General features: G+C 51.6%; 4 protein-coding genes across 4 annotated transcripts; 3 read left to right on the forward strand and 1 right to left on the reverse strand.

Moving 5' to 3' along the window:
- Positions 1–1,584: 1,584 nt before the first annotated feature.
- Positions 1,585–5,322, forward strand: F4807DRAFT_188169 (uncharacterized protein). Its single transcript, XM_047993647.1, has 3 exons — positions 1,585–1,703; positions 1,933–2,068; positions 2,161–5,322. Exons 2-3 carry the CDS (start codon positions 1,946–1,948, stop codon positions 4,867–4,869), a joined length of 2,832 nt encoding a protein of 943 aa, XP_047851644.1. The 5' UTR covers positions 1,585–1,703; positions 1,933–1,945; the 3' UTR covers positions 4,870–5,322.
- On the forward strand, positions 5,293–7,117 carry F4807DRAFT_188146 (DUF1692-domain-containing protein). The gene is made up of 3 exons (XM_047993646.1): positions 5,293–5,854; positions 5,968–6,543; positions 6,633–7,117. The coding sequence occupies exons 1-3, from the start codon at positions 5,776–5,778 to the stop codon at positions 7,097–7,099; spliced, it is 1,122 nt and encodes a 373-aa protein (XP_047851645.1). The 5' UTR covers positions 5,293–5,775; the 3' UTR covers positions 7,100–7,117.
- Positions 7,118–7,730: 613 nt separating this feature from the next.
- Positions 7,731–11,835, reverse strand: F4807DRAFT_435769 (Fusaric acid resistance protein-like-domain-containing protein). The gene is made up of 3 exons (XM_047998914.1): positions 11,481–11,835; positions 9,395–11,324; positions 7,731–9,335 (listed from the first exon to the last, which is right to left on the reverse strand). Exons 1-3 carry the CDS (start codon positions 11,565–11,567, stop codon positions 8,059–8,061), a joined length of 3,294 nt encoding a protein of 1,097 aa, XP_047851646.1. The 5' UTR covers positions 11,568–11,835; the 3' UTR covers positions 7,731–8,058.
- Positions 11,836–12,154: 319 nt separating this feature from the next.
- F4807DRAFT_469408 (uncharacterized protein) lies at positions 12,155–13,443 on the forward strand. Its single transcript, XM_048002710.1, has one exon. The coding sequence runs from the start codon at positions 12,534–12,536 to the stop codon at positions 13,347–13,349; it is 816 nt and encodes a 271-aa protein (XP_047851647.1). The 5' UTR covers positions 12,155–12,533; the 3' UTR covers positions 13,350–13,443.
- Positions 13,444–13,616: the final 173 nt, after the last annotated feature.

Here is a 13,616-nt window from a genome sequence, read left to right on the forward strand (position 1 = left end):
GGTAAATATGAGCCTCGTAAGGCAACCTGTAGGTAGCGACGGTAGCGTGGTATTGTAGGTATGTACCTACTACGCCCCTTGTAAATGTCAAAACCTCACCTTGCCTCGGCATCTATTCCATGATGGCATACCTACATACAGCGACAACGAGCCCTGATCTAACGTTGTATTAGAGCGAACGGTCAACCTTATTGCTGCGTTAGCTAAACTTTCAATAAGTTACCAAATTTTAAGATCCGTTTAGAGCTTTGAATGTTGTTGTATATAGGAAAGAACTTGACGAACGTTTATATGTACCTAGGTACATGTATAGTAGGTACCTTTTGGTGGTTTTCCCCAGGTGACTTAAATACAGTGTCTAATGGGGCTGTAAGTAGTATCAGTACGTACTTGCAGGTATTTAATCAGGATATTTGCTAGGTATAATAAGTATATGATTATTGAGCACAGTAGGAAAAGTAAATGTAGGCACGGTGTAGAGGCATACGTGGACCACTGTTTTAATATGGCAGTAGGTATCCGGGAATTGTTTGGAAGTAAGTACTTTAATGTTGTGACTTAAGAATGACCATGTACACCCGTGGCAAGTATTGCATATCAGAAAACAGCCTTGCTCGTCTCCTTCCCCACTTTCTCTTTAAGCAACCCGTCATTGAAGCTACCTTAGGTTTGTTGCTTCGCTAACCCATCTTATTTGTCGCCTCCACTGGCCCCGCTACTGCCTTTGACCAGCAGGACTAGAGTAGTACAAGCAGTAAAAGCTTGGACCAAGTACCCGCCGTTTAGACTCGCCGCCCTCATACGCCAATGGTGTGCATTTATTTACTTTACCAAGTACAGCGCAGGTATCTAATGTACCGTACTTACTATCTGTACGTAGGTACCTAGCGTAGGTATCCCTGCTCCCTTGATTGCGAGGAACTTATCTGCCTGCAGCGCCTAGGCAGGTGCCAATTGCCGCTACGAAATCAGTACATTTGTTGTCTTATCCATCCTTCGTCTTTTTACATTCCTCATTAAAACCAACTTCTCAACTTCACCAACACACCGACGTGAAGTTACATCCCGTATTCCACGATCATCACGGTCTAGTCTTTTACTTAGTTGCCCGTTCACTAGGCCAGTAACGGTCTAACGGGGTGATCTAACTTCACGTCCTGCACGCACTCAAACGTCTAACGTACATGTAAGTTAGCCCTGAATCTGGTAACATCTCTTTCACCCGAGTGCCCTTCACGGCAATAGCTGGAGAGCACAGGCATTATCGAAACACCTTCCCCTCCTGACTCCTGAGCACCTGGCACTGACCAGATCGGCGGTGTCTGCCTCGGACCACCTTCTTCCCTTAAGGTTTCCTATTCTCCTCATCAAACACATTAATTCCGTCATTCCCTTACACCCTTACAACCTTCAACGGCTTTTTCGTTTTCTTGTATCGGCTTCCATCCATCTTTCCATATTCTTTTCTTTCCATCACAAGAATCTTACCTTCGTCTCGGTTGACCGATATCCATCGTTCATATCGCATTTATACCTATCCTCTTCGTCGGCTGCGCCTTTGTTTGGTCCTTGATTGAGGCCACGATACGGCTCTTGAAGCTGACCGCCTAAATCTAGGAGTACAGTACCACAAACACCACCATTTCCTGATAAGCGACATTGTCCACCTGACACTTAGTAATCCGATTGCCTTTGGTACATATGTATGTAATACCCTGCTCTGTCCTCATTCTTCCATGTATCGTTCAATCCACTCCCTATCCATCGAGCCTAGGCGCTACCATCTCCCACCATAAAGTTCTCCGCCGAGCGTATATTGCCTCGTCATTCACTGACGGACGCCCGACGCTGCCCTTTTCTCCTTCCTTTTTTCCATCAACAATTTGACAAAACTCGAACTTAATCAACTAACAAGCTCTGTTCCCCCACTAGTCTTCCGGTAAAGATGGCTTCGTCATCAACCGCAACTCCCGAGACCTTGATTACCCTCAAGGTTAGCTTCGATGGTGTAACCCGTCGATTTAAGCTTCCTCTTCGTGAGCTTGTGGTATCTACGTTGGAGAACAAGGTTAGTTACTCTTATCTGACGTCGATATATCCATCGTTTATTTTTAATTCTTCATTCAAATTAACCATCTACTAACATTTCCTTTTTCGTAGCTTCGCCATTCCCTGCAGATTCCGTCAGAAACCACGGCCACGTTTGAGCGCTACTCAGACTCGGCTGGCTCATTTGTTGTCCTGCACCCAGCCAACATCCCAGCCTATAAGCAACTTTACCGAGCCGCCAAAGCCAAGCAAAAGTTAAAGCTTCGAGTTACTACTCAGAAGCCTGAGCCCGAGGCTGAGCCCGAACCAGAAGTTAAGCAGGAAGCTGAGCCTGCCCGCGAACCTGAAGAAGTCAAGGCACCCAAGCCCGTTACGATTGAAGACGAGCCCGAGGTCGAGTCGAAGGAGGTTGTTGAACCTACCATCCATGAACCTTCTCTAGACCTGACATCTGAAGCCCTGTCCCCTATCAATACTTCTGCCGAGATTGGCACTGAAGTCCTCAATTCCATTTCTGTGTCAGACATTCACTCGAACCTGCCCGACTTCATCAAGCTATGGCGTACATATGGTATGCCCAGCATCCACGTTAGACGAGACGAAGAAGGCAAAGAAATTGTCGACCTTGTTAAATCCACGCCCGCAGTTACAGCCGAGTCCCTAATGGCCCTTGAGTCTAACGAGGCAACGCAAAGCAGCTTGACTGATACCAGTCGATGTCCTTTCTCCCAGTCTGCATCGCCGCTGGCTGACACTTCCCGTCTTATTGACTCACTCAAGCAGAGGTTGGCTGTCTCGAAAGAGTCTCGGAAGAGTTCGGGTCTCCCAGAAAGCTATTACTTCCGCAATACTAAGGCGAAGGAGGCCCAGACGGAGGAGGTAAAGATCGAGGAAGCTAAGATGGAAGAAGCTACGGCTGCTCCCAGCTGCCCTAAGCGACCATTCACCGTCTGTTGCAACAGCTGTGACCGAGCTGTTCCTGATGCGCATTTCCACTGTTCCACTTGCGACGATGGTGACTTTGACCTCTGCCAGGATTGTGTCAACCAGGGCATAACATGTTATGGTGATGGACACTGGCTCATTAAGCGAACCATTAAGGATGGCCAGATCAATTACAGCAGCACCCACGTTGCTCCTAAGATATCCCGACCCAAGCCAACTAAGGTGGTGGCTACTGCCCCTATTGTCAACCTACCTATTAGACCCGCCGAGAGTGTAAACTGGGCTCCGTCCTGGAGTGCACCTTTCAATGATCGGACCTGCAACTGTTGTGTCCAGGACTTCCCCGGAGAGGATTTCCTACACTGCACAACATGTGACGATTACGACCTCTGCAAGAATTGCTTTGCCAAAAATAAGCATGGTCACCACCCCGCACATGGTTTTGTCCCTGCCGTGAAAGGTACGACTTTCGATCATAGCGTATCTTCGCGTCTGGCCCCTGGTAGAAATGCTACCCACAACGCTATCTGTGACGGCTGCGACAAGTACGTGCGCGGTATTCGACACAAGTGCCTCGACTGCCCTGATTGGGACTACTGCTCAGAATGTGTCCAGAATGCCGACTTCATCCACGCAAACCATCGTTTTGTGGCTATCTACGAGCCTTTGGCTGACCGAGCTATGCAATCTGCATCTCGTGCTACCCACTACGGTATTTGCTGTGATGGCCCATTATGTGCAGCCACCCATGGGGGCTCGTCAAAGTGCATTGTTGGCGTACGATACAAGTGTGCTGTGTGCCACGACACCGATTTCTGCGCCAACTGCGAGGCTAGCCCTTCTAACAAGCACAATAAGACGCATCCTCTAATTAAGTTCAAGACGCCCGTGCGTCACGTTAGCGTCACCACCACTGGTGAGCATGAGGATGGTCAACGCATGCCTACGATGGGCGATCGTGTTACCCGAGCTACGGCAACGGATGCCTCGGTTCACGAGAGCATTGCTGCTACCCCTGTGCAGACCGTGGTTGATGTGCAGCCCACTGAGCAGCAGACACCTAAGCCGGAAGAGAAGGAAGTAGAAGTAAAGAAGGAAGAAGTGGATGCAGAGGTAGCAACTCTGGTCGAGAAGCAACCGAGTACACCTGACCTTGTCGCCGTATTCCAGCACGACAGAGTCGCTGATGGAACCATCCTGCCTCCTAACTACACTTTTGAGCAGGTCTGGGTTCTCCGCAACGAGGGCACAGATGCTTGGCCAGCTGGTTGCTCAGTAAAGTTCGTTGGTGGTGACTACATGGGGGCTGTTGACCCCACTCACCCGGCTGGTATTCATGAGCTGGTTTCGGCTTCCGAGTCGACGATTTGCTACAACGCACTTAAGCCCGGCCAAGAGTTTCCTTTTACTGTCCTGATGCGCACCCCTGACCGAGAGGGGAAGGTGATTTCTTACTGGCGACTAACCACCCCCGATGGCGTCAAGTTTGGCCACAAGCTATGGTGCGACGTAACTGTCCAGGCGCCCCCCAAGGTCGTGGAGGCTCAACCTCTGCCCGAGAAGGAAGAAGCTAGCAGTTCGCCTACTCTTGATGTAGCCGAGAGCCAGATGATCATTCCCAAGTTGGAGCACGAATCGCCATCTGCCAGCATGCATGAGAATGCTCGATCAGAGGGAGAAGTTGAGACAGAGACGGACACGCTTGCGCAATCTGTGCAAGATGAGCAGGAGGAGGAAGACTTTGAGGACTGCGGTGAGGACGAGGAGTGGGCGGAGTCTGATGAGGGTTTCATGACCGATGAGGAATACGACATCCTCGATGCGTCGGACGAGGAATACCTCTCAGAACAGCACAAGCCGGCATCGAAGAAATAAGCAGCAGAGAGAAGCCTCGCAGTACGTTCGGCCGAAAACACCACTTTGCGAGGGCGGTTTCGAGGGCGACTTCGTGGCAAAGAAAGAGAGGCGTTATTTCAGTGTGCTGTCTGTTTCTTCATTCCCATTTCGGTGCCGGCTCCTAGGACTATCTACTTACTGACGATTTGCTTGTTTTCGGGTAGAGGTCATAATGATCTCTACAGATGCCACATGACATCCACATCTCATTCCACTCATTAGTTAGGCAACAGGAACAGATTGTTGGCATGCGCAGGAGCTATAAGGATAGGGTCCGGTAGCTCAATTCACTTGTGTTCATAAAATTGTGCGAATTACGATGTACTTTCATTAGGTACTACTGCGTCTTTAATGTGCTATCTTCGTAATTGTATACATAATATCCAGGTAGGTATGCAAAGCAGCAAGGTAAATATGTAGGTAGAATTCTGTTGATGTCTTCGAATTGTACCTATGTGCTTACGACGACGTGAGTGGATTGACCCCACTTCTCCAAATTCAGCCGCGAGAAGACTGGAAGGGTCTCCGTCTCCACCTGGAGCCGGGGTCCACTTGGCTAGCGATTAGTTGCAGGTAAGAGTGTTAGATGTACCTTTTGGTGCAAGTTGTCCTCTAATATCGATAGCTGCTAAAAGTGCGATTCCATGTTCCAACGTTGGAACATCATCCACCTTCGCCCTTCGTTAATGGTCAATGCCAACCATCGCTATTTTCCGCAACCCAACTCGACATTAACCCTCTCTAGGTCCTTGGATCGAAGCAGATGCCGTGCTAGCTCTGCCTAGCTAGACGTCTCGGCGAGCCTGCAGCGCGTTCGGAATCGCACACGAGACTCCCTACCTAATATACTCGATACTGGATCCCGGATAGGGGATCGCCGTCACCATGAACGGCTATAACGAGAAGAGCCACTACGATGACGAACCGGAACCGGGGAACTTCGTACGCGCTTTTGACGCTTTCCGTAAGTGCGCCCTGCTTTCCTTCTATCCATAAACCTCCCTTCCCTGCTGAGGGCGAATCGCGCAAAAGTCCGACGAAAGCTAACCGGTGGCCCTTGTTGACCCCCCTCTCCAGCGAAATCGAAGCCGCAGTACGTAACGCGCACGTCGGGAGGCGGGAAGTGGACGGTGGCGATGTCGGTGGTGTCGCTGGTGCTGCTGTGGTCGGAGCTGGGGCGGTGGTGGCAGGGCGAGGAGACGCACACGTTCGCGGTCGAGAAGGGCGTCGGGCACAGCATGCAGATCAACCTGGACATCGTGGTCAAGATGAAGTGCAAGGACCTGCACGTCAACGTGCAGGACGCGGCGGGCGACCGCATCCTCGCGGCCTCGCGCCTGCAGGAGGACGCGACCTCGTGGGGGCAGTGGGTCGACGCGAAGGGCGTGCACAAGCTCGGCCTCGACAGCCACGGCCGCGCCGTCACCGGCGCCGGATGGCACGACGAGGGGTTCGGCGAGGAGCACGTCCATGATATCGTCGCCATGGGCCGCAAGAAGGCCCGCTGGGGCAAGACGCCGAGGCTCTGGGGCGCCGAGGCCGATAGCTGTCGTATTTACGGGAGTCTGGACTTGAACAAGGTCCAGGGCGATTTCCATATTACTGCGAGGGGCCACGGATATGCTGAGGCTGGACAGCATTTGGATCATGGTGGTGAGTACGACCCTTCACTTTTTACGCTTTATTATATGTTAGAGCCAAGATTGGGAAAAGTAATACTGACTCACCTTTCTTGCGCACAGCTTTCAACTTCTCCCACGTTATTTCGGAGCTCTCGTTCGGGCCCTACTACCCGTCTCTCGTGAACCCCCTCGACCGCACGATCAACCTAGCCACAGCGCATTTCCACAAGTTCCAGTACTTCATGTCGGTGGTGCCGACGGTATACAGCGTGCAACGGGGCTCGGGCACGGAGCGCACCATCTTCACGAACCAATACGCCGTCACGGAGCAGAGCAAGGAGGTCAGCGAACGCCTCGTGCCCGGGCTCTTCTTCAAGTACGACATCGAGCCCATCCTGCTGCACGTGGAGGAGCGCCGCGACAGCTTCCTCACCTTCGGCGTCAAGGTCGTCAACATCCTCAGCGGCGTGCTCGTCGCCTGCCACTGGGGCTTCACCCTCAGCGAGTGGCTGAAGGAGGTCATCGGCCGCAGGCGCAGGAAGCAGAGCGAGGGCGTCATCGGCGCTAAGGACCACTACGACGACTGATCGCCCATCCCCGTGGAAATTCTACACCTACCTAACCTACCTATATACTAAGATAAGGGATCGTGAAGACGATGATAAAAAGACTGCGTAGTCTATATATATATATGTACTACTAACTAAACCCAGAAGGAGGAGCCGAGTCCGCAAAAGGGAGAAAGGGGAAACGGGAAGGGGAGGAAGGAAAGAAAGAAGGAAGGCGAATCGAATCAAATCGAGTTGATCTGGTTCTGGCATTTTATTTTGGGTAAAAAAATAAAACTGTTTTTGTAGAATCTTCAATCTCATGGAGTTTTGGGGTGGGTAGAGTGGGAGCTCGGCATATAGCGCGAATATTAAGCACTTTTTGCAATCGAGGATGATCTTAGACTTAGACAGACCTTGACTTGTATTGTCTCAGGTTTTTGTGTTGCTTCCCTTGTCCCCTCGTTTTTTCTTTTAATTACTTGTGATAGGAATAGATGGGTAAGAGGAAATTGGGGAGTCGCTCACGACGAACTGGTGTAGACCATCAAGGTATTCATTTTATATAGATGCATATATATGTGGGGACGGGAGAAAAAGGGGGATGTGGTTAAAAACTTTCGCCGTGTGGTAGGTAGGTAGTCTTGGTAAGAGCATTGTAATAAAAGGTGTAACTCACTCATCATCATAATAAATAATCAACTAAATGTATCGATAAACCCAATGTATGCATATATTTATACGTCGTGTATCTATTCGTTGCAACAAGAACCCCAACTCCTAGCAAGACATCCCGATTCCCATTTTGGGTCATGTTAATCGTAATTAAAACGAACAGACAAACCTTTGGGTCGCACGACCTGTTTATCGATGCTTTATAATTTATATAACCTTCTCTCTCACAGACACTGCCTACAACCCTCGAGGCACAAGAAAGAGACATGGTTCACGTAGACCTACAGTTTTGAACTTCAACCCAGCACAGTCACTTCCGTTCGTTACTGCAACAGCAGGGCATCTTCATCAAGCCGTCCAAACAAGTTCTCAATTTCTTCCTCCACAACCTTCAGCTCCTTTGCCAACTGGCCGGTAACTAGGGCGTACGCATACAGGAGCGCGTAATCTGGTTCTTCTACCACGACGTCGCCCAACTTCGGAGTCTTAGCTTTGCCGGCGTCCGCTTCAGTACTTGTGTCCGTGTCTGCGTGCCCGTTCGCTGGTGCTTTGCCTCCATCTTCCGTCCCTTCGTCGTGATGGGGGTGGCTGTGTTCCTTTCTGAAGCGGAAGATCTTGCCGAGGAGCTTATCCCGAATGACCATAACACTAGGGATGGCGTCCGTGAGCGGATACTCGAGCATGATGCTTGACGCGAGCACCTGGAACACGTGGCAGATGCGTGCGCACAGCTGCGCCCTCTCCTCTGCCGTATAGTACAATAGCGCTTTCTCGCCCGCGCTCAGCCGGCCGTGCTTCTGCGTTACGAGACTCATAGCGTGGAACGCGTCCAGTGCACGTTGCGTTGACGCCATGATCCGTCCGTATTCCTGGAAGGGGAACGGCCCGCGAAGCTCGTATTCGTTGTTCGCGGCCACACGGAGAGTTTGCAATTGAGTTGCATATCGCTGCATCGCGGCTTGCTCACCTATCTTCATGTAGCTTGTTGCGGCTGTGTTATTACGGAGGAGAACAGCCAACGGGCCTCGCTTCCATACGAGGCCCATCTGAAGATACAGAACGGCCAAACCCTCCTTAAACTTCTGACGAGCTGGCATAGGCCAAATCAGACGGCAGATTATAAGGCCCCAGACAATACCCACAGAGACCGCAACAACTCTGTGGTAAGCGATAGATCCAATGATGGGATGGATGCCGCCCTCATCGTCATCGTCGTCGTCGACTTGCTGCGTGAGGGAGTATGCGTATAATGACGATACGTTGTAGCTTAGTAATATGAAGCGACCGAACGCCGGATTACCGCGATCAACCATTATGTAGAACGCGCCAAAGGAGACGGCCCAACCGAGGAAAGCGAGCGCAACGGCGTTGCCATTAGATATCCACCAATTGACAAGGACAAAGGCAGCACCCATAATGGTACCGGTGAAACGAGCCATACCAGTAGCGTTCGCGGCACCAACGGTCATTGAACATACGATCATAAAAGACAATAGACCCCATTCTCCTCGCCAGTGGGCATATACGGGTCGCGTTTGAGGGATGAAAGCAAACATGGCGTACAAAGTAGCGCCAATGCCAACTTTAAGGCCGAAACGGACTGTGATAGGGGTTAGTAAAAGTTATCTGGAGACGAAAAATTGTGGAGCGGTAACTTACTGTCATCCCTTGCGAGAAACTTGAAGAACTTCAAGAGATTTCGAGACGTAGCTCGAACAATATGGTCCCATATACCCTCACCTTGCGGTACCGTATCCCAGTTGAGAGTGCCACGCCTGTTTTTCATCGCATCAGGAATGCCTTTGGGCATCTTAGACTGCCTTAATCGCCTAACTGGTTTGAGCAAAGACAACTGTTCCACATCGTCGTTCTTATTTCTTGACGGGAACTTAATGAGCTTCCAAAACATCAACCACTTCCAAGTCCGATTGTCTTGTTCTACGGCATCCCTCAAGTCGTCTAGTGTATCAAGGTAAATCTGCATCTCGTCCGCAAAACTTAGCAGACTGAATGAGAAGTGACCGCAAGCTGCGGCAACTTCCTCGAAGTCTGCCTGAACGGACTCGGATCTGGTCCTGCCTAACTCGATAGTCTTATAGATTTCTTCGAGGGCATTACCCCTTGCTTGATTATACAGACTGGTTGCATCCGAGAGACTTTGCTTGAATCGTTCGTTGATTGTGATAGGCGAGCCAGGAACACCAAACGGCGGCTCTTTAAGCATTTCTGCCATGGTGTGCACTAGTGATTTCATAGATGGCCCAAGACGAGCGATGAACAATTCGAAGATATCAGACGGCGTCCTCAAGGCCGCACCCGATGGAGACAAAATAGCGAACGGCATTTCTTGCGTAGGAGTCGGCTCATCTTCTCGATCGCTACGTTCATCGGGTGCCTCGTCTATGGCACTAAGGGAGCTAACCCTATTACTGCCACTTTTCAACATCGCTGACAAAGACCGACCAAACGTTGGGGAAACGGGATTCGTAGTAGGCGAGACGGCCGGGCTGGCAGTCAGGTTTCCGTTGGATACTTCCTTGAGAAGCTCAAATTGGGTGTTAGCCGCACTTCTCAGCCCTCCCAGGGATTGGGCAAGGTTCTCCATCGACTTTACTACAGCCTTGTCCTGTTTATATATTTGTTCCTGTCCCAAGAAATAGTACTCGTATTTGGATTCTCGCGCGTTCTTATTCATCTGCGTCAAATTTGAGGTGTACGTAGACGATGCTTTTGTAAATTCGCACGAGGTGAAATCCTCTTCAGCGCCACTCAAAAACCCGCTTGCTATCATAGACAGCATAGCGCCAAGTGAAGTGGAAGCACTTTGCATGGATTTGCGCAATGCCAACCTCGCGGAGACGGGCCAGATGAGCATGTTGACCAAGGTTGATATTGTGGTGGCCATAAGCAGGATCTTGAGCGACTGTATGATCTTCTGGTTCGTGAAGACACCAGTATGGACCGAGTTTTCCTTTGTCACGATGGTGATGATGCCGATGGATGCTATACTGGCACCAACGCTCACCAGCGGGTTATTCAATTTCTGCTTAACCCACCCGACAAAACCTAAGCCACCTCCGATGAAGATGATGAGTACTAAGGCATAGGAGAGTTCTACCATGTCTAACACGGAACCGAAGAGGACCGAAGTGGCCATGGACAAAGTTCCGATGAACATGGCATAACACACAGCGACGACAGCTATGGCAACCGCTTCTATCTGCGAGCCCGCCGACCTTGCCGGGTGGAAATAAACAGAGATTGTGGCGACGATATGCTTCCCATCCATCGGACCTAGAAAGGCAGCAGCAGGCTGCCAGAAGGTTCCCATGCTAGCCAGCAGGTATGCAATAGAGCATTTAATAGTGCCTCGTCCCTTGGGGGATTTTGACCACGCCCATAGCTTGCTAGCCGTCACTCGAGCATTGTGCCACGCATTCCGAGCCTTGTCTTTCATTGTGCTACCCTCGGTGAGGGGGCGCAAGTTGTCGTCGTCGCTGGAGCCATCGAGGCGGGGATATCGAAGGGTAAATTGACGACGAGTACGTTCGCCGGTGCTGGGTACAACCCAAGTGCCATTACGTAGCTTCTGTCGTCGTCGGGGCATCGCGTCAGTACAGCAACATTTCACATTTCACCGCCCTACAATTTTCCTATACGTCTCTCACAAAACTCGAATACGTGGAAATAAAGGAAGAACAAAAGGGTAGAGAAAAGCCAATAAGCAGAATTATATATTACTTACACTCCTCGACGGTGCGCGAGCGGGTCGTGGCAACCACCTCGAAGTTCCACCGCCGACGGTGTTACCAGGAACGTTATCGTTGGTCATAGCTTCGTAGTCGACCACGGCCGTCTTCTTCGTCCTCTTTCTTCCCGCACGGTCTTCCTAGAACCGCTGCGACATGGTCGGAATTGGTATATTATTAGAACGAGTAGGTGGTAAGTCTGATGTAAGATATTTAATATGTCGTTATCGTGATATCGTGATATCGTTATTCGAGGGCCCAAGAAGAGAAAGACTGCACGTATTGGATGTCTGTACCACGCGGATTACGGCCTTTGCAGACGATGCTGGAGTTGTGGATGTCAAAGATATTATGGCGGAATTGAGAATTGGTCAAGTGCACAACCCGGCATGTGGGGCCTTCTAAGTTCTAGGGACTGTAACTGACAGGTACCGAGAGCAGCTCCGCTTCAGGTAGCACAGAATTCGTAATAGGCCAATGAAAAGCTGCTTCCTAACCAAGTGCGTCATTACGCATGACCTTACCTGCAACTTAGTTTAACGGCCCATCGCCCAACGGAACTTAGCAGCTAGGCAGGCCTAAACGGAAGTGAGCGTCTAGTAGGGGCGCTCTAAGTCCCGCCTGACCCGTCTTCTCTTAGGTAGGTACCTTGGTACATGGCACTTTGACAAAGAACTTGAGAAGATCGCTCCTCCCATATTGGTCACTAATTTCATACTACCTACATATCGCATTCCACCATACGAAACAACATCCACTCGAGCTCCGTGATGTTAGTGATCCTAAGCTAACACTACACTTATAGCTTATCTTGCTTGCAATCCATTTAACTGGTTAAACCATCCATCAGGAATCTCTATCGAGGAGATCTAATCTTTCTATATCCATCTATCTGATACAGAAGCTTCCGATTCACTACGTCTCCCGCCCACATAGTTAGGCGGAAGGAGAAATAAAACAGAGGGAAAACACATATAAACAGCGATATCACATAACGAAGGGGGAAGTAAACGAAAAACCCCCCTCAAACCCAACCCAAATCCGAAAAGATGGCCAACCTCCCCTCGCAACACCCGCACCTCTCCCTGCACCTCTCCGACCGCGCCCTCACGCCCCTCATCACCTCGGCGCGCACGCAGTACCAGCTCGACGCCCTGACCTCGCTATCCCACGGCGCCCTCAGCGCCCACGAGTCGGCCCTGCGCCTGGGCCTCGGCACGCCGCAGCGCATCGTCGTCGAGCACGCCGGCTCCGGGCCCGTCGTCCTGCAATCCTTCCTGCGCGCCGACTCCCGTCCCTCCTCCTCTTCCGCTACCACAGCAGCAGCGGCCAACACGACCAACGCACCTCCAAGCAGACACACCAACAACAACAACAATAATCCCTCCAGCAGCCACACACCAGGAACCACCACCCCCGCCGCCCCTCCCAACGGCCTCGGACTCAACCCTCACGACCCCCCCTCCCCCTCCCCCTCCCCCTCCGAACCCAGCACCCCCGTCTCCCCCTCCGCGAGCCCCACAGCCACCGCCATCGAGCGCCGCCTAGCCCAACTGCAACTCCAGCACGGAACCACCAACAATACCAACAGCATCGACGACGCCTCCTCGTCCCCGGAAGACGCGAACGCGCCGCCCATGCTCGTCGGCCTCGTCGTATCCCCCTCCGCCGACGAGGCGCGTGACGCGCGCCGCGCCGCCGCTAGGCTCGAGCGCGTCGGCCGCGAGATCCAGGCCCGCTGGGCCGAGGCGCAGGCCGGGTCCGAGGACGAGGACGAGGACGGGCGGGAAGAGCAAGCGCAGGGGCGGGGGCAAGGGCGGGGAGGTGCGAGGTCCGGGGCCGGGGCCGGGGATGCTGGTGATTGAGAGGGGAGCGGGGCAGAGGCGGAAAAAGTAGGAGGAATAAGTATCTACTACATACCTCCATGCTGGTACATTTATGTGGGCAAGGAAATGTCACCCCGCTAGAGTCTAAGGTGGGAAGCCGTTTCTCCGCGAAGCACTCGCTCCCGGCACCTACATACCTAACCTAGGGACCTCCGGATGGCGAATGGTTCAGGTTCGGAAGTAGTAAAATTTAGGCCGTGTTAGATTCCGGGCTTCTAGAGTAGGTTTGCTCATGATACCCCGGAG

This window comes from Annulohypoxylon truncatum (genome assembly GCF_022578515.1).
Source record: "Annulohypoxylon truncatum strain CBS 140777 unplaced genomic scaffold F4807scaffold_29, whole genome shotgun sequence".
NCBI classification, from domain to species: domain Eukaryota; kingdom Fungi; phylum Ascomycota; class Sordariomycetes; order Xylariales; family Hypoxylaceae; genus Annulohypoxylon; species Annulohypoxylon truncatum.

Bases quoted from the DNA above. Each gene is read 5' to 3' on its own strand.
- F4807DRAFT_188169 (XM_047993647.1), top strand. From the start codon at position 1,946: ATGGCTTCGTCATCAACCGCAACTCCCGAGACCTTGATTACCCTCAAG. The intron at 2,069-2,160 runs GTTAGTTACTCT...CCTTTTTCGTAG, and splicing joins TATCTACGTTGGAGAACAAG to CTTCGCCATTCCCTGCAGAT.
- F4807DRAFT_188146 (XM_047993646.1), top strand. From the start codon at position 5,776: ATGAACGGCTATAACGAGAAGAGCCACTACGATGACGAACCGGAACCG. The intron at 5,855-5,967 runs GTAAGTGCGCCC...CCCCCTCTCCAG, and splicing joins ACGCGCTTTTGACGCTTTCC to CGAAATCGAAGCCGCAGTAC. The intron at 6,544-6,632 runs GTGAGTACGACC...TCTTGCGCACAG, and splicing joins ACAGCATTTGGATCATGGTG to CTTTCAACTTCTCCCACGTT.
- F4807DRAFT_435769 (XM_047998914.1), bottom strand. From the start codon at position 11,567: ATGACCAACGATAACGTTCCTGGTAACACCGTCGGCGGTGGAACTTCG. The intron at 11,325-11,480 runs GTAAGTAATATA...CGACGACGACAG, and splicing joins CTCGCGCACCGTCGAGGAGT to AAGCTACGTAATGGCACTTG. The intron at 9,336-9,394 runs GTAAGTTACCGC...CCCCTATCACAG, and splicing joins GTTTCTCGCAAGGGATGACA to TCCGTTTCGGCCTTAAAGTT.
- F4807DRAFT_469408 (XM_048002710.1), top strand. From the start codon at position 12,534: ATGGCCAACCTCCCCTCGCAACACCCGCACCTCTCCCTGCACCTCTCC.